This window comes from Ptiloglossa arizonensis, chromosome 9 (genome assembly GCF_051014685.1).
Source record: "Ptiloglossa arizonensis isolate GNS036 chromosome 9, iyPtiAriz1_principal, whole genome shotgun sequence".
NCBI lineage: Eukaryota > Metazoa > Arthropoda > Insecta > Hymenoptera > Colletidae > Ptiloglossa > Ptiloglossa arizonensis.
The window spans coordinates 3,973,192-3,995,466 of record NC_135056.1 but is presented as its reverse complement, the minus strand read 5'-3'; the positions used below and the strand labels follow the sequence as shown (position 1 = coordinate 3,995,466).

Here is a 22,275-nt window from a genome sequence, read left to right as displayed (position 1 = left end):
TATTTAGGTGATATATTTAGACGATTACGTGAATCTACAACTAAGAGAATCACCCTATATACATATAATGCTGGAAAATTTAATGCAAATAAAAATAACAATAATTTATACAAATTGCAAATTAATATTTAATCTACTTATAACCAGTAAAGTTTAGTTATTTAGACTTTAAAAATATAATTTACTCACAAATAAATTTTATAAAAAAAAAGTTATAACAATTTTTATTGAACTTATTATTTTAGATAATTAATTCTCAAGATTATACTATCAACTATACAGTTATCTATTTGTAATAGCTGTTTATAAATATTTAACATTTTGAATTAATTTTATTACATTTCAAATGATTTTTTTAGGTTTCTGTGCCTTATAATATATTAAATGATATTTAATTTATAAATAATTACTTAAAGTATTGCCTAAGCAACAAATCCATTCAAATAATACAATTTATAAACTAATACTAAGTGCTTGTGCAGATATAAATTTATATGTTATATTACACGGGTGCAATATATTATTATTACGATTATGTTACCAAATTTACAATAAAATGAAATACTACAAAGTGACCAAAAATTATGGTAAATATTTCATTTTTTACATTCAAAGTATAAAAAGTATTATTTATTTCTTTTGTAGATATTTAGGGTACAAAATTTATGGTTTACATGTGAAATTACATTACATATAAATAGGTGTATTCATTTTAGATACATAAATCTACAATGTGCTATAAAATATATCTGAATACTAATAACAAGTAACATTTAATCTGAATGTCAATAATGTTTTTTTTATTTCTGCCTAAGAACAATTTTTACAACTTATTATTATTACTAAAAAATAACTTACAGTATTCTTTATAACACACACATTATGATACACCTGTAATAATGGTATGCGGGTGTTTCATAGAGCTTTAACAATGAAAAAACATGACAAGTAGGTTCATATACTTTGTGTATATCCTTATAAAAACATTTTTTCTTTTGATTCTTTAACTGAAAATAGTATCATTGTGGTATTTATATAATTAATACAAAATAAATGGATTATAATCAATAACTTACACATATCAAAACTATGTATAAAATATGATTAAATTTACAATGTCCATTTTCAAAAAATCATTGTGAATCATTACATTACATTCTCATTCATTGAAATTTAATTTTTCAGAAAAATAGTTAAAAACATTGACAGCCTATTAATCTATTATCAAGTATTTGATAAATTTAATGTTAATTGTATTAACACATATCCAATTTGTTATTTGTAGGTGGTGCATTAAGTCCACCAATATCACCAGATTCTAGTTGTTTCAGAAGACGGAATAGAGCTGCTGCTTCTCTAATGCGACTAAATTCAATACAAAATGCTTGCACTTCGATAAAAAGTTCCTTCACATTTATAATCTTGTTCCTTATTAATGATTGTAGAAAAACGCAAACCAAACGTACTAAACGATTTTGCATATAACGATCTTTTATGGTTTCACAAGTAGAAATACAATTGCTAATATATAAATGAACAAATTCTGTTGGTAAATCAACAGTGGTAGTTAATCTATTGACAACTTCCATTGAATGGAGAGACATTTCCATATTTACCAAAACACTGAAATATTCTGTTATTTGACTTGATTGCATAAGCTTCAACAAAACTTCAATTGCAATCAAAGGATTATTTTCTACTAAATCTGGTAATCTTCCAGGAGTAAGACCAATATGATATACTAGTTTTGGATCCCTATCTAACTCATTAACAAGATGTTGCTGTTGTTGTAGTGTCAACACACTTTTAAATGCTTTGCCCATTAATCTGCGAGCTTCAGCACCAGCACAATTTGAAACACACATATTATTATCGTATTCAATTGTAAATTGAGAAGGTTCTATGACATTAAACCACGGTAATTCATCAACTGAACGGTAAAGAGGCGGTGCCAATCTTAAAAACTCAGGACGATAGCTTTGACTGCATAATGGACGATCATTAGCAATTAAGATTTCTGTCATACTTTTTGTTGTATTCTTATCAATTTCTGTTATTTTGGATTGATCCATATCAGGTAAAATAACTGGATTTCCACATTTTGCAATAAAAGGTAGTTCTGACTGACGTTCTGCCAATTGTACTTGCAAATTACTCAAATCAATAGGTGGTACAGATATAAAGTATAATTCATCCACAATTTGCCTTGGAGTTGTTTTTAAAATATCCTTTTTAATGTGTCCCAACAAATTTACCAAGAGATTTTTTTCACATTGCGAGAAAACTGGGATATGTCCAGAAAAGTTGCTTTTCGGTACACCATTATTTGTATCTTCCTGTGATTTTAACACCTGGATAAAAACAGGTGCAAAAGGTGTAGAAGCCAACGATTCTCCTCTATAAAGGTCGAATAACAGAGCCACTGCTATTATACGTTGAACATTTTTTGGCAACAAGTCTATATGTTGTAAAAGAAGAACCAATGTCATTCCTACTTTAAACCGATCTTCTTTTGGAAATACTTGATGTAATTGGTTGCACAGGTTTTCCAAACTCGTGTCGAGGTTTTCTTCATCAAGGATGTCCAGTAATTTCGTTAAACCTTTAGGAGTAAGCGTCATGATGTCTAAATAACAAATTATACTAGGTTATAGCACCTCGATTGTGTTTCTTTTTCAAGATTATGTTCATGAATATCGCGATTCAAATGCAATGATTCATGTTTGAAATCAATAATTCCATGTAATACATTAATTTGCAACGTTTAACGCATACGGATATGCATATATGTACTGTTGTTACATTTTACATTTGCTATTTTACAGGTTATGACTAGAATTAAAGTACATACAATCAACTACGACGACAATTTCAAAACCTCAGTTGATTACAATAAATCATTTTCACTAGAGTATAGAACTGAATGCTGCATATAAAGCGCATACAAAATTACAGAGAAGAGTGAAACTTTACATTACGATTATGGTAAGCTACAATCCTGCCACCTAACATTTCGTGTAAGAAACTAAACATCCCAAATTTTGTAGCACTATTTTCAAAGATATTATACGATTTTATACATGTAACTTACGTTTCAACAAACAAATGTATTTTTTAATTGTTCAATTTCCTTTAGAATATAGTGGATCAAATTTTTATATAATATATTTATAACCTATGTTATAATTTCAAAGGGTATACATAAAAATGTGTCATTTTTTAAGTAATCTAAACAATATTACACTCAACATATTAATAATTACAAAATATTTAAATATATTTAAAAAAGAACAAAAATATTCGATAAATTGTAACTAAAAGGAAAATTTAATATACAAATATATTAAAATGTTACTCACAATAGTCACTAACGGTATTCAAGTTGATGTGACATTAAATAAATGAATAACTAAATTCAGAATAATTAATATAGAAAATAAATAACTTTTAAGAAGTAACTATTCTTTCTTTATCGCTATTCTAGAGCAAAATTAATTTGAACAATTTTTAAACATGATGTACTTTCCTCTGAAACTACTTTCCATCAGTGAGAAACGGCTATTTTCCTTATTTCTTACTTCATTTATTGAAAGAAAAGCATATAAGTTATTTAAACTATTCGTATATTTTAGAACAAGTAATATTTATTCATCATAAACTATAATAAATACTTGATATCAAATTGTTTACATGTAAAATAAAAAATAATACAATTTTTATTTTCTATGAATATTTTTGCAATAACTATAATATTTATAGAAATTTTGTCATTTTCAAAAATCACGTTTTAAAATATTTCACATTAAAAGTACAAACTTCAAAATATTACAGTATAAATACATATTTCCAAATTTTAAATTCAAGTACCAATTATTTAAATAGATGTGCATGTATGTATATATCCTGTATGTGTAGACATAAAATCTTTAACATACGTAGTAAGGTAAGTTAACATCATGGATAAAGTAAAATTTCAATAATAGAATACTATATAAATACGTAAAACAGTCAAATAATACATAAATATCCAAATTAGAATAATCGAAATAAAATTTGTGGCGTGTAATAATTAAACGTTATTTAATTCCTATGTCTTAATAATTCTGTAATATTTTACTATTTTTAATTGTTTTTATCTAGTTTTAATTTCACAAAATAGTTAATATTTGTCTATCATCGTGAGTACGGAAATTCAATCTGTAATGAAGAAGAAAACTTCACAATAAGCTTTATAGATTGTTAATTATAATTTCATGCTTTAGGATTTCCGGCTTATAGAAACTAGACCGAGATCTAATGTATATAAATTAGAAGGAATCGTGTGGAAAACGGTACGTTATGATTCGCTTGAAGTAATCAGGTTTGCTAGCGCGCATTTAACTTTAATCTTCGAAAACTTACAAAGATCGCAATTATCATTCGATGAAATTAATAATTCTATTATTTTCTTTCGTCAGACATTAAAAAATAAGTTTCGTTCAAAACTTTAACTGTCCTGCAATCAGAAGTGCGTATAATTAAAAACATCTGTTTAAATGAAATTTTATCGATATTTATCATTTGTATCACAATCTATAAAATGTACAATTTACTAAATTAATAATAAATTGAACAAAATCGACAAAATATGACTTCGCACCTTTTGTAAATATTTGCTCGCGCAAATTAATGAAACTTTTTGAAATACCCGTTAATTTCTAAATTATCATCATCATTCTCTCGTGAGATTCTATCAAAATTGCGAGTACGGTACTCGCAATATTTTCGTAGGAGCGTTCTATTTTTTTTTTTTTTTTTTTTTTTTTTTTTTTATTCAAAAAGAAAAAAAAGTACTGTCGATACACGAATCGTTTCCTTACACGCCTACAGTTTGCATTCACGCAGTACTTCTAGGCTAGGTACCAGAAATACGGTCAGCTCTGAAACGGTGAAGGAATGCCATGTTCCCCTACTCCGTTCGCATACTTGTTCCACTCCTGCCCTCGGTCCTCTGTAAATTGTGAAGAGGTGGAATCCCCACCTCGCAGGCAGAAGCACCTGTTGCGCAGCTACCTGTTTTACTCGATCCATGGGTCCGTTCTCTCTTTCCTTCTCTTTCTCTTTCTCTTTCTCTTAGTATCGTGCACGGTGTCACGGCAGTAGCACGGTCTCCAATCGCGGTGGTGATTCTTCGGTAAAGGGCAACGACTCGCGAAGTGAAAATAATGTCTCCTTATGCACATCGGATGGAGTCGCGGTGAACAGTGCGGAATCCCAGTCTCCCCGACCGTTTAGCTTGGAAATTCCTCTAAGAGGAAACGCAAGTACGTCGCAACGGGCAAGTTGGACATGCATCGAAGGAGAGTTTGAGAAGGAGCAATGGAGGACGAGCCACGGGATACCTGTTTCGGGGCAGGAAGCGTGGCAGGGGCTGTGATCGGTACTTTCCTTACAACGATTCTCCTGCTCGTCGTTGCTGCACTCCTTTACAGACAGTGGCGTAAGCACAAGGGTGAGTTCTGATACTTTTCCGAAAATTTCGAAATCCTAGCTGCCGGCGACTTGGTGCTCGGCGCTCGGGAATCTCGGTGACAGATCGGTGTGTGGTTTACATTCGGTCCTGTTTGTTCGAGCGCGCTCTAGTTGTCGAGTTCAAGTTATCGCGTCGTTGCGGCAATTGACACACTCTTTCGAACAATACACGGTATTTTATCATTCCGAGCAACAGTTTGTGGTACTTACCTCCTTACTGTCGTGTTTCCCCGAGAACAAGTATATAGAAACTAGACGGCATTTGTTGCGCATCGGAGTGGAATTTATCGTAACGCGTAACTTTTCCGTAACTTCTCCGAAGCCAGAGATAAATCACGTTCGTAATCCAAGAAAAGAAAAAAAACTTTTCGGTGTAATAAATATACTAGATTTTTCAAATCGATGGTTTAGATATTGTAATACTCTGTTACGAGGTATCGGACCAACGTGATACAATTGTGCAAAGAATTCGACCGTTTTAATAAATTACGAGCTGTACCGTGAAACATCCTGTAATTCAAAATGGCACGCACCGTTGAGTATCCAAAGGAAAAAATCCAGACGAGTGTCGAACCGTAGATTTTCGAGGGCTCGTCATCGGAATCGTTCTAGTAAATTGAAAATCGTGACGTTGTACAGGGAACGTAAATTAGCGGACAAAAGGTACAGCATTCGTTATCGTCCCGTACAATCCTTTTCGCTATTGCGTCGCAATTGATGCTTATATCCACACGCAAAAGGTAGACCTTGGAGTGCCACTCGAGAGACACGATGGTACATGAAAGTCTCTTGCTCGGTACATTGGAATCGCTATTCGTGGAATGATGTTTACGACCTACAACATAAAATATTTCTTACGGAAAATGCATTCCATCTCTCGGATCACCTTCAAGATGATACCTCTTATCAATGCTCGGTTGCAGTGGAATGCAACGTTCACATGTAGAACATCGTATGCGTAGAGCGATGCATCTGATCGGTGATCGGTTTTCCATGGAAGTGGAAAAACATTGGAAACATTATCGATTGAAACATCGAAACTGCGAAATAGATTTATTTTTAAATTAGTACTGGTTGACTTTTATAATCATTACCCAATTACACGAAACTGTTATGTAATTGTGACTGGGTACTTTCAAATACGCAACTAAATTGCATATCTGGACTTTAACATTTACAATATGTAAAACAGCAAAATTGTTTGAATTATATATTTTGATGTATTCGTCTAGTTACCTTGCAAACAAGTGTTTTTTACAAGATTGTTTTTTCTGTAATTCTATTTTATTATTCTCTAAAAAGAATTCGATAAATATTTCAAGTATCATAAAAAAGGAATGATGAGAACAAAACTGACAATGTTATTTAAATATAATAGTTAATCGATTTGGTAATAGATAATGTTTTCGCCTTTACGTTACAACTCAATGAGAATCTGCGCGGTACAATTGCCAATAACACTAGCAGTGGAAAAATCCATCTGAATCAGATACATTTGCAATAGTGAATAATGCCAATCTTGTTAATTTCTTATTGGTACTAGCCGTTCGACTCAGAATACAATAAATGCTAAGCAATAGTGTGTTTGTCTATACAATAATCTTCATCTATAGAAATTACTACTCTTTGCGTTCACTATTACATAATAAAGTTATCCTTAATAATCTTAATTACCTAAATAACTTGAAATTTCACTAATGAAAAATGATAATACGGAAAAGCACTTGCGTTTACGAATATATATATATATATATATATATATATTCAATATATATACACATATATTTATTTATTTATTTATTTATTCTGAAATGGAAATTAAGTATATAGGAAAACCAAATAGAATATTTTATATTTTACATTATAACGTTTGTTGTAATTGCAATGAACCTACCGTTTATTGGGATAAACGAAATTCTAAATAAGCAACTAAACTCTGAACGTAATAACACTGTGTAATTATACCTATTGAAAACGATGTTCCACAGCGTATCAGGTTACTCTATTCCGGCTAAATGGATCTTGAGATAATCAAGACTCGAGTAATGAGAATCCTCTTACAATTAAGGACATTTTATGCAAAAGTAATTAATCGGAAAACAGATTTCTGTTACTTATTATTAATAGTGAGAACTTTATACGTGAATATATATTTAAAAGCTCATGCTTTGACTTAAAGTATTATTGAAATATGTCTACAATTGTTTTTAGTTACCATAAATTATTGTTTTATAGAATGGATAATATATAATAAATAATAGACGGGAAAATAAGGAAGTACAATTACAAAGATACTGGAACTCTTAAATAAGCAAATCCTTGAAACGAAATAAAATTATCATTTGTCGTTTGAAGGTTGCTTGCAAATTTTACACTAAAAATTCTGTCCTCGAAACGTACGTTCTTATCATGGATGACTAAAGCATTCAACTAACTAGCATTGTTTCAGAAAAGGCAAAAGATTATGACATAACTCTTACAACTTGAAGAGTTTACGAGACTGACAAAAATTAGGAGAATATTGATAAGATTAATGGTACTGGAACTTAATGGAATGTCTTCGATGGATACATAATATGGTGGTCATAGTTTCTATATGACTTGAAATGTGAAAAAGATTTGAAGGTCACCTTCGTTTCTTTTAAATGGAATATCTTTTATTTTATAATGGATTCCGATAAACTGATAAATTTTTTACCATAAACGTGTCAAGATGGATCTAACCTAAAACTAATAGTTTCCACGATATTTAGCTACCAAATTATTATAATAACTATAATTTTTAATTATAATGTTTAGATGTTTCAATGTTCCTTCATAAATATAATGAATATCTCGGAATCCATTAGTTTTGTAATAGATGTATCTTAATATATTCTTCTGCTTTCAAAATTCGTAATTCCATCGAAACCTGTCATAAAAAATAGATATTCAAATTAGAACCGCGAAGTTGACCTTCAAATCTTTATGCTTCTGCTCACAAAGAAACTACTGCTACTACGTATACATATTATACATCTTTCGCAGACCCATAGAACTTCTATAATTAACATTTCTTCCTATCGCTTAAAATACGAAGATATTATGTTGACCTATTTCAAGTAGGGCACCGTGTACAAGGCAATACGTACTTTCATTATTAATACATTTAAGACTAATACTTTCTTTAATTTTAAGCGCTGGTATTACGTTACGATTTCCTTTTCAAACTTAAATAACGAGTAACTCACAGCTGGTAGATGCTTTTTATTATTCTACTTCAAAGTTTAAATTCTATATATAATATGACCGTAATTTCAAAATAAATTTACTAAAATACAATTACTTCGAACGCAGCGAAATTTAAAATTAAAGTTAATAGTGAAACGAATTGAAGCCCTGCGAAGAACACTCGGTAGGAAACTGCACTTTGGAAGCGCCAGAATGGAATGTATAATTCTTGGTATATGTGCGCGTATGCACGCGTTGTCAAGATACCTTGCTAAACATACTAAATAAGTATAAATCTGTAGGATGATGTCACCGTTTATGATGACATAGACTACATAATAAGGAAGCCAATGTGTCTTAGAAGTTATTGTCTCGATCATTCTTAAGATCCTATATAACGTTATTAAATGTTCCTTCGTTTATTTGTATAATTTTTTTACTTCCATCTTACGATATAATTTTTCAAATAATATTATTTCTACGATTTATATCATTCATAAAAGCATATTGTAATATTACTCGTATGAAACACACCTAACTCTCTGCTTTCCTCTCACCAAGAACTTAACTTTCATGATGCTTATTAAGGCTCATCTGAACGTAAAAAATGACCATAAATGAGCACAAGTAAGCGGAATCAAATACTTCAAGCACTGGCTAGCATCAACGAACCAAAACGATTTCGAACGCGCATAATCGGCAAAAATGCTGCTGACCATGTCGATTAACATATTATGACAATTATCATATTTTAGTGTTGATAATTCCAATGTATCTAAAGAAATACTTAAGAAAGAATAGTATGTAACAACGTATTAAATTATAATTGACGCGACGAATATGTAAAATTTTAAAGTGCAATATACAAGTTAGATTAACGATCGGTATAAAATACGCAATATAATTCGCTTATAAAAATAAATCAAAGTGAGAAAATTAATTTTTCTCACCTGACGTTGAATTTTGTGGGAAAAATAATCTTAATCATCGATTGATTATGTGGGCTTATAATTAAATGGATTTGATTTAACAGTTGTTACTAGTAAAAATCAAAAACCATCTATCAAACTGTAATAGAAAATATTAAAAACTTACATCTTTTGAAAATAAAAGATAATTACATTACTAGCAATAAAAGGTTGCTTTTTAACTTTAATGAAGTTTTCCAAGCAGTAGGTACCAGTTTCAATGGCCACCAAAAGAATGGAGCAATTTACACTTTTCCAATCAGCTCTAATTACAACGTGCTAATCAAGGGCATGCTAGAAATTTTTATCTTTTTAAATCAAATCTTCGTTACGTATTTATAAACTAAATTTAATTTCAAAATTGCTTTTGGTGTTTAAAAACAAAGATAGGAGGTACAGATTCGTGTTCTGAATTAAATAAATAGGGTGTATATTATTTTTAGAAATTATAGTATTTCTTAAAACAGTAATTTACATTAATATATACACCGAGAGCCTAAATTCTATGGTTCAAAATAAGACGAAAATATAGAATAACAAAATTGTTTTGGAGGCTTTATTTTCGAAAAAAATACATTTGAAAATCGATTTAGTATTTACTTATACGTGCACTTAACTGATGATTGCATTATGAATTTCACCACAGACGGCTACATAAATTATTTTTGTATAGAATACAATGTCCAGTACCGTTTACTATCAATACCTACATCTATTAAATTGTTGTTAAGGTTTACAGATGAACACAGTCAATGTAATACTTCCAATGCAAAAATCATATCTGTATACTCTTTGATGCATGGCATTATGTCGCTTATTCCGTAGTCAGTGATATAAATGATAATTCTGATATACAATATGCACATATGTAGAAGTTTAAATAATAAATGTATTGAAACTATAGTAAAAGAAAAGGAAAAAATGCCATAATCGGCGATTCAAAGGAATAGTATTATACCTATTTACATATATTATAATATGAAACATTTAGGAATTTATCAAAAAAATTCAAACAAGTTCCTTTTGTTTTATCAAAATAATACAAGACGAATAAAGAAATATCTTCGACTTTTTAAAACAGAACCGCGTCTATCATAATTTTCTTTTAACTTTTGACACTATCTTTATAAACACTAATATTAATAACAACATAAAACTATATAATATATTATAATACAATAATATAATGCACTTATAATAGTGAAAATATAATATAATACTATTTCATATCAAATAGTACCCACGTGCTTCGACAGGAAATGAATAATTTATTATACTAGGAGGAAAATAAATTCAACAATAAACTATTTTTGAATAATCGAAAAGAAACATATTCAATGATAAATCGCGCAAAAGAAATACTTTTGAATTTATCTTCGTTAAAATATTCGATTATTTAAATTGTCTTTCGGAAAATTTTCAGCACCTTTAAACAGAAAAGTATTTTTCTTTCAATGACGGATTTCCGTCCGAAGCTTAAAAATCAATATAACTACCTTCTATGTAGAAGAAAATAATTCACGATTGCAGGTAGAGTTTATTGCTTACCTGTAAAAATTCAGTTGTGTTTCATATTACACGCGTTTACTCCGCATATGATGAAAAGAAAATTCTTCTAAAATATTTGCCTGTAATCGCCCCATGAACGCATATTAAAATTATATACAAATTTGACAAATTACGATAACGGGTTTTGCAATGAAGCATCGTACGATTTCTAAGTAATGTCTGTGTTCGTTTACATTCCTATTAAAGCGTGTATACGAGTTAAAAGTTGCGAACAATAGATGACAAACATTTTGCGTAAAATTTTTAATCAATAATAGTGTTAAACGAAAACTTTCAGGAAAACACTTGGTACTAGTAACAGACCCAGAAATTGTTGAAGAAGCCTATGCCTTCGATAATCCTTGCTTCAAGGATGTCACGGCAACGTTGGCTAATCGAACTCGAGAAGGACCGGTATCTGTGGCATCTGGAGATACTCCAGGTAAAGATTCTGTACGATGGTCTACTTCTTGGACGTCCTTGGGCCTGGGATCAACTAACCGCAATGATAAGAGAAAAACACTTGATGATTCTTGTCTTGGAGTAAGTGCTTTCTTGTCAATTTCTTTCAGTGCAATTCAAAACTTACCTCTTTATGGTTTTACCTGTCCATGTAATTCATCAAGTGTTCTATTAAAAAAACAATATCATTACATTATCTTCCATCTTGGGACAATATTTAGTAAGATCTATGAACCCGTTATCATTAATAATGTTCAAGCAAATAATAATTTGAAGTGTGTTATTGTTTTGTCTCGCGCTCTATCGTGCTGTACGTGATGCTAAAATGAAATTAAATTAGGATATTCGTTGTTTTGTGATAGACGAGTAATGCAGAATTATTCTTGAAAAGAAACCGGCACGATTATGAAATGTACGTTTCATTTCAATATTCCGAACGTACGTACAAAGTATTGTACATGGCCAAATTTGGATGTGCGTACAGTTAATGTAGCCATATTTGACACGTACCTTTACGTTTCTTGGCGAAGAGGAAGTCCATGGTGTATGAGCCGAATCTCAAAGCCAGCTTTTACGCAGCAAGTGCTTCAAGCAAATTGCTTTAATTTCAGCGCGTTGAAATGTTTGCAACTCTGTACCTGAATACCTTCTTCGAATTAGTTTTTTCGTATCTCGAGAGAAAATTGTAAAACGTTAAAGTAAGAAAACAGGAATACTCGTTCTCGTTTCGCTATCTTTTCAAATTAACTCGGGATAATACTTGGAACTGAAAAACGCAGAAACAAATCATTATTTTATGAACATGAAAAGGCATTCCGTAGCAACGTAAACGTATATGGATATCGTGTCGTTTTTAATTGTATAGTGAGTGATTTCTTTTGTGCAGCCAAAAGCCACAAAGGTTAACGTAGTCAGCTTGAAAAGCCGTGATTTCACAGGACTGGGATTTAATATTTGCGGTAACATGAGAGAGGGAATCTTTGTTAAAGATCTCTTACACCGCGGGCCTGCATCGGAATCTGGACGAATACATCCCGGTTAGTATTTGTATGTATATATAACAACAACTTTGAAACAATGGTTTCGTTCTTACACGTAAGAATTATAAATATTTCAAACTTTACTATAAAATATATTCATGTATGTAATGTTTCTATTCCATGATTCAACTATCAAAACTCTTTATTATAATTCACAACTATAATAATATTATTACAATAACTAAATAACTCTATGACAATGTTGAATCGTGAGTTGAAAATATTTATTTTTTAATGTTCCTCGTGATATAATTTACGTTTCGATATATATTCAAGAAACTTTTCATACAGATCTTACGAAACCATTAAAACTACTTGAATATACTTCAACATCTCCATTGTGTTTAACTTAGGAAAGATGAACGTTAATAATCATAGTTAGGCATAATTATTCGCATAGAAAATACGTTTGTTAATTTAATGTCGAATTAATAATGCGATTACACTGTCCAACAGATTGAAATTTTTCTTTTGTCTTTGAATAATCAGTGGATGATCCAAACAAGAATTCGAAAGCCGAATTGCTGTATCGTCCTCAATTTTCGACAAACACGAGTTTTCGTAAAAATCCAGGATTTTCGACAAAGATGAAATCTTATATGAAAAGTAAAAACGTTAAAAAGTTCTAATTAGCCTTAAAAAATAGAGCAGAGTTTTTCGAATACAGTGGTATATAATTCATTAATTGTTTTTGATCCTAAATAGTTGTAAATTAACGTCAAAGTTTAAAAAAGATGTATGTAGACATTCAATGGAGCATTCACTTTGCGTAAATAATGTTTAATTTTTTTTTAACACTTCAGTGTTCTGTCTTTTCCTCAGATATTTCTGTGGGTATCAATCACCAAACTATGATGTACTTCCTGATCAATTTTGATCGACAACGATTCTTTTTATTTATCTTTTCCATTTTCTTACTTTTTGCTGTTAATATTTAATTTACAATTATCATCGTAGTTTGATGATTGGTATCCGCAGAAATATATGAGAAAAAAAGACAGAATATTGGAGTATTAAAAAAAAAAGTCAAACGTGATACAGCAATTCGGCTTCTAGATTCTTATTTGGAAAGTGTGGCTCTACAAGGATCACCCACTGGGATCTTTCAAAGGCAAAATTCACGTCGGACGGTGTCATTATTCTAAGTTTTCCGAAACTTGTCTCAATTTTCAACTAATCTTTTTTGTAGATAATATCATTTTTAATACAAGTCATTTAACTACCATAGTTGAACCACTAGTTCGTTACCCGCAATACTCTGTGTAATCCCCTATTAATTTGAAATTATTTAGTGTACCAAGTTAACTTCAATCGATTAAAAACAGGCGACGATACGTGTTAATTTTCATATTACGTATGATTACAGGAGATCGTATAGCCAGTGTAAAAATAAGTTTCCGAAATATGGTGTACGAGGATGCCCTAACGATTTTAAGCTACGCTTCGCCGTACGATGTGAAACTGGAGGTAGAAAGTGGAGGAAGTGGATCAAAACCTACCACCCTATTGAAGAAAAGCGTTGGACCCAGTGCAGCGAGAATCTGCCACCCTCTGTACAGAAGCCAATCGATACCAGAACTCTCGCAGTCGAAGATCGTTGCGAAAAGGCTTTTTATAGTCGATCCGAACGAATCCATCAGTTCGAATTACTCGACGATGAATTCGACTTTGAAATCGTCGAAATCGACGCCAAGCAGCCAGACATTTGAAAAACGTCACGAGGAGTCCAAGAGCAATCATCACAAATTCGGGATCAAGGTGTTACCAGCTCTCGACAGCACGATTCATCGTATCGAAAATCAAAACGAGCACAACACGAATCTTGAGAGAAGAAACTCGAAAAAGATGGATATGGAGAAGCATCTGTCAAACATGAGCAGAGCTTCCGTGATCAGCGACAAAAAGGAAGAAGCTCGACATCAACAGAATTGTCAGGGATCGAGTACCCCTAAAGTGAAAAATGACGTCCTCCTGGCCCGTAATGTCGACACGTTGGACAAAAGTGGGAAAGACGTGGACACGTTGATCCATATTCCCTCGGAAGTGCCGACGGAAGTGCACAATGCAGCCATGGCCGCTCGTAGAAATCGGAAGAACAGTTCGGAACTGTTGAACGTGCAAAAGAATATCGAGCCTATGGAAACGGAGGATCCGAAGAATGTACAAAAGAACAAGAGGAAAGCTCCGCCACCTCCGAAAGGGAACAGTTACGAGATTGAACACGATCGTGTTTCGCTCGCGAAGAAGGATTCGTTACCGACGAAAGGATACGATTCGAAGAAGGAGGACGAGATCAACAGCATTACCGATTATTCGGAATCTTTAACCGATTACGAAAGCAAAGCGCGTGAAAACGCGGAGAAAACGGATTCACGTGGTGAAGAGAAGATAGAAAGTTTGTTAATCGATGGAAGACATTCCGAATCCGATACCGACAGCGAAATACAAAACAGTTTCACGACCATCGAGTTGAATTCGGCCGACATCACAATTCATCGGACACCAATACCCGAGACGAACAACGACGAGGACGAAGAGGACGATGTTTATAGAAAAGCAGCGAGCTTGGGCGATCTGTCGAAATACGAATGCAGAACATCGACCACTCTCGAAAGAGCCCAGAGTCTGGACATGACGGACACTGGCACGAAAAAACGTAAAGCACCTCTTCCCCCGGAGGATATTAACGAGTCTACCGAGGATCTGACGAAACTCGATCAGATGGACACCTTTGACAGACGATTGCTGAAAAAGTCGAACGAATGGGGCACTTTGGAAAACGTAGTATGGCGTAAAACCCAGGATTCGGACGAGAGATCGAAGAAATCGAGGGGCAAGAAACCGAGCAACGATTCCCTGGAACGATCTACGTCTGCCGTTGAAATTAAACTGAGAAACGACAACACCGAATCGAGGGAAGAGAATCCTGCGGACGATGAAACCAGCGTTGAACTTTACAATCTTCCTCTGAGCAAGCGGCTCACGGAAGAATTTATTCACGCGGAACGAATGTTCAATCCTGACGAAGACAATTCGTTGGCCAGAATCGTTAACGACGGTACTGTTGTCAAAAGTCCGACCGTCGAAGAAGTGGAGTTGAAGTTCAAGCAAGAAACACCGTTACCGGATGATTTCAGCAACGATTTTAGCGTAACCGTGGACGAACATTCCTCGGACGAGGACGAGAGAACATCGAACAAGGACTTCGGTAAAACTTTAAAACACTTCGAGACCTATTCGGAGAAGTCGCCAAACCCCTCTGAATCTTCCAAACACGATTTGTTTCGTTTCAAAAATTGGAAGGAAGACAGCTCGTTAACGAACAACGAGCCAATTTCGTACACCGGTAAGAAAGTCGTCGACGAAGAACCCATGACGAAAATTAATATCAAAAGGGGATGTCACGCGTGCGCTGAAAACTGCAATCGTCACGAAACGTGCAAAAAGAAATCTTTCTCTTCGAAACGATCATCAACACCGATACCATTGCAGGACTATTCCTCCAATTCGACCGAAGGTAACGGTTCCGACTCGATAACAATTCACGACGAAGAAGAGGCAAACTCGATGCCCTGTACACACGGATCGATGCTTAAACATAGGGGAAACATAAGCGAAACTTCGTCGATAGATTCGAAATCGCCATCGAGACGAGTGATCGAAATTCCCACTAGTCAAAGAATCGATCGAGAAAACGACGAAGACGAAGACGAATACGAATTCGGTTCTAGTGTGACTGTAAACAGTAAGAGTTTATTCGACCGCGAGGACCGTCGTAATATTAACAATATTAGTGTTTCCAGTGGTGAAAACAGTGAAGACAGCGGACTAGTTGGTGAATCGATGGATTACAATCCGCAAGACTTCGATAACCGACCACCTCTACCAAACACACCGATGCCGCAAAAGATGACCTACATTACCGAGATCAAACTTTCCGCCAATAGAGAAAAACCTCAGGTCGATGACAACGAGAACAGCGAAACGCTATCCGCGATTCGTGGCAAGGAGAAGAAATCGATACAAAGTGAAATCAAAATGACATCGAACGGAAAGACTGCTTCCAATAAAAAGCCTCCGGTTCCCCCCAGAAGGACGGATATCGCAAAATCTAACAAGAAGGGTACCACCGAGAAACAAGTCATTTACGTGTCCGAATATAAATCCAACGACTCGAAAGGATCCGATATTTCGGAGACGAAACAAGAAGTCAAGCAATCGGATACCGGTTCGAAGAAACTCGATCAATGGACATTTTTAGACGACAAAGAACAAAATCGATGAGAGAGAACAAGGAGTAAACCACAAACAGAGGAGATGTAAATGTTCATCGATAATGTTTCCGGATATGTAATGTACAATCTTCAATCCCATCTTTGATATTGGAATACCAATGAACGCGTCACAAGCTGACACGATATAGCTCCGATTATAACAGATGAGGTCATCATCTTACTGTTCGAAATTATTTGAAAACATAAGGGCGAAGGCAGGCGTTGCAATCGGCAATGGGAATTTAATATTGTTAAACTCGAGGAACAATTATAATATACTGTACTCAACCTTTATCGCACGGACGAATCAGCTGTCGATCGCTATTATACATATATATATTATGCTCATCCTGAATAGATCTGTTCTTGAACTAGTCGAAAAAATTCTATTTAGTATCTTCTTCAATTCTCTGAAAAGACTGGCTCTTGTTTAAAAACATATTTTTGATGTTTTGATAAAAGCATTTACTGTTGTAATTAAATTGTATTTATTTTTCAACGTGTTTCTTGTTTTAAAAATTATCATAATTAGAATTTGTATTATACGTAAATTGCATCTTTATAAGATAGTACAGTATTATAAAGTATCATACGTATCAAGAATCGTGCATATTCCGCGTGTACCCTTTTAAACGTGTTTTTATCGTAGTGTCTTCAATTCTTTTAAACGTTGTTTTACCTCTGTACATTACCTTTGTTTTTGTAATAGAAACCACTCCTGCATGCATTTCGCAGGAAAATTAAAGTATCGTTAATTTTGGACCCAAAAATTTTTGATATTTGAACTGGTGTAACTTTATAAAAGAAAAAAAAGTCAAACACCGGTGTATTTAGGTCCATTTGAAATGGGAGAGCCTTTCGATGGAAAGGTTACAGTGCTTCAAATAACGATAATTTTTCGACCCGAAATTAACGGTCTATTAATTTTGCCGCGAGGCATAGTTAAACGTTGAATATAATACAGAAGGGTATGCATATTGCAGGGACATTTAGAAAGCGTCCCAAAAATATCACATGTTCGGATAATAACAAATAGCTGATATCAAGATTTAGCGATTGTTGATATTTTTAACTCTATCGTATGTTTATAATTCTCTTACACGGGTGTAGCATTATCTACTATTAGGTGTTATTACAACATAGAAGAGTGAACGGAATTCAAAGATAATTTTTTTTTTTTGCCACTAACTGAACTAACAATTAATTCGACACTTTTAAAACTTTAATGAATTATCGAGTTATGGTATATGAAATGTTCATCCCTGTGAAATAAAATAAAAATACTTTGCCTTTTTAACGAAATAATTCAATTGATCAAAGTGTTAGCTGGTTGAATCGAAACACTTTTGTTAACATGTTACAAGGCTTTGAATTTATAAAATTTCTATAGAATTCGAGTGTCCTACGCTACAAAAGTGCACTCAAATATCCTACGTTTAGATAAAAAAAAAATAGAACTCGTTTGAAGATAAATCTATTTTTAGTTCTTAATGAGCTCACGAGGGACCGATTTTTTACGCTTTGCCCGAGTTTAAATTTGTCAACTTTCATTCAGTGTTTGGAAATTGTTGCAGAATTTCAGTCAATTTGTCCTACAACAATTTCTTTCTTATGGTTTGTCATGTACTTGGCATAACTAATTTTTTTGTCCGTTTTGCTTTAGAAAAACAAAGGGGATCATATTTAAATAGACACTTCATATGTACAATGCAATATTTACTGTAATTAAGAACATCGTCACAAGAAATATTTAGATAGACATAAAAACATCTCAAAGTCGATATTTCCTTGCGCATTAGCTTTAAACGAAGATAGCAAAAATTTGGTGCCGTTGTGTTATGACTAAGTTAATAAGTACTATCTCTCAAAATTTCAAGAACCGCGAACCTGCAATTACTACATCAGCTGTAACCGTATAAATACTGATTGTAAAATATGGTTGCATCGGATGTACTTAACGAAATTATTCATGGATCGTTGCAATAAGATCTTCCACAACGTAAAAGTTAACGCATTATAAATATTTAGACATTAAGCGTCGTCGATCTTTAGAAGTTGGTAACCACATGATGTATAAAAATATTAATGATTGTAATAGTACGAATCGGAACAATTTATTGTTCGGAATGCGAGATTTCTGGGACCAAGATTCTTGGTATTAGATGATGCTCATACAACTTGATCGACACCAACTCAATGCGAGTAAAAAGGTGTACAAAATATTTAAATTACTTAAAACTTGTAAAAATATAAATTTTTATAGAAAAGTTTGTTACGACGTTCGGAAAATTTGTTAAGTTGTATTTTATGTCAATGCAAAGTTGGCAGAATCAGGGTAACATGAGGCAAAGCAGGAAATTTAATAACAATACAAAGCGATCTACTTTATGTTTACATAAGAGACAAATATAACAATTGAAGGTATTGCCATTTTCGAAATATAGTGTAATCTTTTAAGAAACATAATGTCTTAAATCTCGTAACTTACAGTAAGGTACCATGAAATATTTAAGGAAAATAAAAAATAAAGATAGGATAAAGTGAAAGATATAACCTACACCTAAATTATATTGTATACGTTTAATCTTTTTTAACGAAATTCCATTTCATAGTTACAAAATGCTATTATAGTAATATTACAGCATACTTGAATGCTATCGAAAAAAGAAAATTTATTCCCCGTCTACGAACGTAAAAGCTATTTACATTATACAAGAGTAAAAGACGATAAAGCGGTTTATAATGTTATTCAACAACGCAGGACACAACCACGCGACCACAAATTGTACAAATGCTCAAGTTTCAATTATTAAGTAAATACAGAAAAGATCAAAATCGTGCCAAAAATGTTTCATAATCGATTAGTATGCAAGTTTTAGAATTATTTCCTGTGTTAAATATCAGCATACTAAGTGAATACATTCTAGTATGTACGTATCTAGATATGTACAAAAATTCGCCATCATTGCTCAATGGAGAATTAATCTTAACTTTTCTATATTAGAAACTACGTAAACGATAATACGCATATTTATATTTTGATAATAAATTCAATTCCTTATTGAAGCGTTTTATAAGAACCATTTCGTATTTACAATCTAAGACAAAATTGTTATGTATTTTGCATATCTCGTTTTGTATTAAATATTAATATCGAATTAAATTTGAAACGAAGTACGTAATCACCAATATAATGTTCGAATACTACGAAACAGAAAAATATTTTAATAAGTACACACACCTTTACCTCATGTTACCCACTGTTTCGATGATTTTTCGTTGCAGAATACGATGAAGATACATGTGTACATACAAATGTGTAAAATGTTACTGCGTCCTTATACAAATACTTTAATCGTCCGAAGTTTTGATTTCACATTTTAAAATCCGTCCATTAGATATTTTTACTTGGACACGTTTGTATTAATGAAAAATGATGACAGAATAAATTATACGCACAATGGTGTGCAAAAATCTTCGGCAAGATAGATTTTTCACTTTATCTTTCGAAAGCGAGAGCTAACAAGTTTTAGCCAGCGTGATAGGTAAAAGAAAATAATATAAAGTAGTTACCGCTGTTTATTATTTCGCGCGTACTTATTTACAAGATTGCCAAACTATCGTGAAAAAAAAATTTCCAGCCAATTTTTTCTTCTTTAAGAGAGAAAGGAACCATGTAATTCGCATTATCTTACTTTTATGACGGTTTAAATAATATTGTACTATTTATGTTTAGTAGTCATGCCGTTTGCTGCAAGAATAACGGCACAACGACGTAGCATGCATTTGATTAAACGTGTAATGTAGTCATGTGGTATTTTATTCGCTTCTTCCATCAGAACTTTGATTAATTCAGCCTTGTTCAAGTATTTGTACTTGTGGACTCGAGGTTTCGGTTCTTTCCACGAGTGCTCGATTTCACCACAGTTTGGAGATTGAGACGATCTATTTAAAACCCTCAAAGACAAGTATTTGTTGAAAGCAAGTAAAATATGTATAATACAAACACGTATTATTGTCGAAAGACAAGTATTTCTTGACCACTGTAGATTTCACACTTGTCAGTATTCAATTTTATGGCACTCTCTTCCAACATATAGTACCAAATTGTGTCCAGGATGTCTCTATACCCAACCTTATCGATAGTATCTTTGATTTCTGTAAGTGAATCGACTTCTTCGATAATGAAAACTTCACGTGTTATAATGTCTTTTTCTTCGTGCTACGTTGTTGGACTTTGATACCTAGCGTCATTTCCGATATTAATAATATTTAATCGTCGAACCATCTATTGCAAGGAGCTATAATAGTAACGTCTATTAATCATTATTTTATGCGATACAAAATCCTAAGAACGTAATAACGTGTTTGAACAATCCTGATTACTAAATTTGAATTATAATATGCAAATCTCTATCTCCCCAGCGTACATCTCCAAATAGACTTAACTTTGATGTATCAGAAAAACATTTCTTCGATATTTAACCACTGAATTTTGGTGTTCCTCAGCGAACTCTAATCAGTTTATCTTGTTTCTTTTGCTGATTAATGAGTTTTAATACCTATTCAGCCGTAACAGCTAATCTAAAAATCGTCCTGTCACCGTACAGCAACTGACATTGACCAGATTTCCCTCTCTTGGTTCATTGCAACATACGTTGTGGTCTCTTTTGGGTCTGTAATCGATTTGCTCTTAATGGCGCGATCGATTTTATCCGTTGTTTCTCGAGGCCGTCCACTTCGTGAATCTTTCATACCATGTCATGAACGATGTTTCGTAATTCTATCGTTTATTGTAGATTTTCTGATTGATAGTACGGCAGCAATTTCATGAGAAGATTTACCATTCGCCAATAACTTTATTGTCACTGTGCTACTTCTTTCAACTGATATACATCAAGCTTATTACTTTAACATACTAGTTTAGAAATCTTGTAAATAAGTACAAGGGAAATAATAAAGACCGTTTATTTGTTACACAATTTTGTTATTTATGATGCTTTCACACCAGTAACAGATCTAGACTTATCGGGGCCTGAAATTAATTTACTTGGAGGAACTGTTTTATTTTTTGACATGTTTCATGAAAGGCAAATATTATTATTATAAAACTATATTTATCTTCCTGTATATTCCTCCTATTAGTTCTCTGTTCGATGAATTGTTGACCTGTAAAAATTGTAGTAAAAAAAAATTGCAAATACATGGTGGACTGAAATTCGCAGTACAAGCACAGGGAGTGGTTCTATGTAAACAAAAAAT

General features: G+C 32.7%; 2 protein-coding genes and 1 long non-coding RNA gene across 3 annotated transcripts; 1 reads left to right on the top strand and 2 right to left on the bottom strand.

Annotated features, from left to right (window-relative positions):
- Positions 1 to 696: 696 nt before the first annotated feature.
- Positions 697 to 2,962, bottom strand: Not11 (CCR4-NOT transcription complex subunit 11). Its single transcript, XM_076319863.1, has 2 exons — positions 2,852 to 2,962; positions 697 to 2,626 (listed from the first exon to the last, which is right to left on the bottom strand). The coding sequence occupies exon 2, from the start codon at positions 2,619 to 2,621 to the stop codon at positions 1,257 to 1,259; it is 1,365 nt and encodes a 454-aa protein (XP_076175978.1). The 5' UTR covers positions 2,622 to 2,626; positions 2,852 to 2,962; the 3' UTR covers positions 697 to 1,256.
- Positions 2,963 to 5,071: 2,109 nt separating this feature from the next.
- Positions 5,072 to 21,995, top strand: LOC143151719 (uncharacterized). Its single transcript, XM_076321120.1, has 4 exons — positions 5,072 to 5,491; positions 11,536 to 11,780; positions 12,586 to 12,736; positions 14,106 to 21,995. The coding sequence occupies exons 1-4, from the start codon at positions 5,359 to 5,361 to the stop codon at positions 17,021 to 17,023; spliced, it is 3,447 nt and encodes a 1,148-aa protein (XP_076177235.1). The 5' UTR covers positions 5,072 to 5,358; the 3' UTR covers positions 17,024 to 21,995.
- Positions 11,549 to 12,718, bottom strand: LOC143151721 (uncharacterized). Its single transcript, XR_012993411.1, has 3 exons — positions 12,210 to 12,718; positions 11,827 to 11,867; positions 11,549 to 11,733 (listed from the first exon to the last, which is right to left on the bottom strand). It is a non-coding gene; the product is annotated as an uncharacterized LOC143151721 (long non-coding RNA).
- Positions 21,996 to 22,275: the final 280 nt, after the last annotated feature.

Bases quoted from the DNA above. Each gene is read 5' to 3' on its own strand.
- Not11 (XM_076319863.1), bottom strand. From the start codon at position 2,621: ATGACGCTTACTCCTAAAGGTTTAACGAAATTACTGGACATCCTTGAT.
- LOC143151719 (XM_076321120.1), top strand. From the start codon at position 5,359: ATGGAGGACGAGCCACGGGATACCTGTTTCGGGGCAGGAAGCGTGGCA. The intron at 5,492-11,535 runs GTGAGTTCTGAT...GAAAACTTTCAG, and splicing joins ACAGTGGCGTAAGCACAAGG to GAAAACACTTGGTACTAGTA. The intron at 11,781-12,585 runs GTAAGTGCTTTC...TCTTTTGTGCAG, and splicing joins TTGATGATTCTTGTCTTGGA to CCAAAAGCCACAAAGGTTAA.